The following is a 2,876-nucleotide window of genomic DNA, read 5'->3' as shown; positions in this document are numbered from 1 at the left end:
TTCCTTTTCCTCACCCTCTATGGTCCTGGATTATTCTAGAAGGTTTGTGAGTTTTGTCTTACAAGAACCCACAAGCCTAAGAATACAATAATATAGTTCTGACTCAATTTAATTAAGTGTACTACCTCTAAGTTATATGCTCATTTTTAAGAAATGGTAGTTATGATTATTTCTAAAATATTATTTTAGTACATTATGAACTATATAGATGATAGGTCAAATTGAAGCCTTTAAAATTATCACCATCATTATTATTTTGCACTAGTAGGTGAAACGTGAGCAGCCAATGTGTGCAACACAGTGACGAGTTTTCATAACTCTCAGAGTTCTCAGTTATCAGATTCTGTTAATCGCTTTTTTCTTATTAAATTCTTTTTTTTCCCCAAGATAAAATGAAACACAGCCAATTTTATTCAAATTCCCCGAAATCTATACTCAATATGTTAGTTGTTCCTAAAACGTAGGTCACCCTTTATATAATGGTTTTATTATTTCATCTTTATTTTATAGTTTTTTCATGTTGTCTTTATACAGTTCTTCAGTAGAAGCCAGAGTCCTGAGTTGCCCAGTTAGGAGCCTCTGACCTACTATTCTGATTAAGTTTCTTCTCAATATTCATGGTCAACATCTGGCTTCTAAACGAAAGGCTTTTGGTCTTTTCAATCACTTGCTGATAAGGTGAAACTGCATTGTTACCCATAACCACATGACCTAATTTGGAATCAATCTTGGCATCCAGTCTTGCATTTCTAATCAAATTTACAATCCACCTTTCAGCTTCTTCTGGAGTCATGTTCAGTTTGTCTGCCAACATGTTAATGCTGATACACTGGTGGATGCGACAAAAAGTCTCAAATATGAAGAGACGAGCGTTCTCAATGAAATCCTCAAGACAAGCCACCAAGAAGAAGTCATTCACAAGTACTGATTCACATTCCCTCAGCTTTTTCTGAGCCCCATCAAAGTCAAAGTTAACATATAAGCATTCAACAAATTCTGTAATTGGGTCTTTGTATGTGTAAGACTCCTGTTGAATTAACTTTAACAAGATCTTTTAGCACCTGTCGGCGTTTCCGAACATCTTTGTTTGTTATGACGGCTGTAGTCAAATAGCGCAGAATATGTGGATACATTGTCTGAATTGCATTAAGATACTGTGGCTGGTAAAGGAAGAGATCAATAATGTTATCACGCCCTTTGGGGTGGTTGAAGAAAACGAACAGAGACCAGTGGATGAGCCATGTTCGCTGCTGAAGAGACTGAAGTGGAGAACTCACAGAATTATTATCTATGGTCTCTTTTAACCGTGTAAGGTCTTCCATAGCTGCATCCCAATTCTGCATTAAGATTTCAGAGGCCAATTTTCCCCAGAGTGAACCCAAAGCATTTCTATCTGTAGCTGGAACCAACACTCTAAAGAAGTAAAGATATTCTGCGGCTCCAGAGTAATTCCCACATTCATACTGACATTTTGCATACCTGTAGAGTGTATCTAAATATTCCTGCCTAAAACCATGCTCGTCCGCCAGGTAGTCAAACAGCATCCGACCATCTCTGGTTGACTGCATCTGCCTTGTAGTTTCTGGATCTTCAAACATCTTCACAATTGGTTCTGTTTCTGCCTGAAGCTGTTTCAGTTGTGCAACAACTGTGGTTCTTTTTTCTCTCAAAGCATGTGGAATATCATCAGAATAAAGGTTTTTGTATACATCCATAGCAAAGTCCACCATGTTGGTATCACTAAGGAGATCCAATTTCCCTTGTAATAATTCTTTTTCATTATATATCTCTTCTATGGAGAGAAACTCAAGCAACGGAAAGACCAGATGCCGATCCAAAAAGTGCGCGATGCGAGTAGTCAAGTCGTACTCCGCCATCTTGCCAAGTAAAAAAGGAGTCTGTACTCGCTAAAACTTTATTAAATTCTTTTTAATAAGACTCACAGAATTATTTATGACACTCTTCCTCTTTTATGGCTAAATTCCTACTCTAGTTCACCAAACTACTGCCTACAAGATGGGTGGACAACTTTTAAAATTCTTGGAATTATTCTAGGTAGGCTTTATCTGAAGCATTTTTGAAATATTGACGGTCACAAAAATCCCCTTCCATTTTATAACAGTTTCTAACTTCATGTAAGGTACACACAATGCAAACCACTAGCAGCTTGCCTTTTCAGTAAAGGTAGAATTCACGTCAAAGGGATTACACAATTTAGAACATTCTGTCTGTTCAGTAGGATTAATTTTACATCTTTAGGGCATGGGAGGTTGAGAAAGCTGGCACAAAAGACTACATATGCTTTTATAACGCACAGCTCTCAGGAACCTCACTGAAATACTTTCAGAGTTAAAACATCCTTATGTTTGAGGTTGGCCATCGGATGTGTTATATGTAGAATAAAGACAGAGTATGAGGATTTTCTAACTCTACTTTCATGAAAATCAAGTCTAGCCACCCTGCTTTATTTTGCAGGAGCCTCTCCAGGGGATAAGCCATGGTTCTTCTAAGAGTCATTTAAAGTGCTCAAGAGAAGATTTTCTCCCAAAATGGGCATTTCAGAAGCTCCACATGAGGTGAGCTCAGAAATGCTTCCCTGTCAGAAGGCCCGGGGGTGGGGGTGGGGGGCAGGCACCCCAAAGGGAGGACGACACACTCCTCTGGGTAGGGGATCCGTGCTCTCTGACCTCAGTGGAAAAGCTGATCCATAGCCAGGGGGACAGAGACCGAGGAGTTACTGTGAGCAAGCAGCTTTGCTCGCTGATGCGAAAGCCTAACTTTGAATGGCAACAAGCAGCACTTTCTGGGCCCTCAGGAATGGGTTTCTACCACAGCCCTTCTGGCTGCCTCTGTTAATCATTGAACTCTCTCTTTCT

The 2,876-nt window shown here is 39.4% G+C and overlaps 1 protein-coding gene across 1 annotated transcript; it reads right to left on the bottom strand.

Annotated features, from left to right (window-relative positions):
* Positions 1-389: 389 nt before the first annotated feature.
* Positions 390-1,904, bottom strand: LOC113911400 (eukaryotic translation initiation factor 3 subunit E-like). Its single transcript, XM_035723301.1, is given in 2 exon segments — positions 390-1,036; positions 1,038-1,904. Coding segments are annotated over 2 exon segments (1,338 nt in total). The 5' UTR covers positions 1,878-1,904; the 3' UTR covers positions 390-538.
* Positions 1,905-2,876: the final 972 nt, after the last annotated feature.

The sequence above is a fragment of the Zalophus californianus genome, chromosome 12 (genome assembly GCF_009762305.2).
Source record: "Zalophus californianus isolate mZalCal1 chromosome 12, mZalCal1.pri.v2, whole genome shotgun sequence".
NCBI classification, from domain to species: Eukaryota; Metazoa; Chordata; class Mammalia; order Carnivora; family Otariidae; genus Zalophus; species Zalophus californianus.
This window is presented reverse-complemented; position numbering and strand designations above follow the sequence as displayed.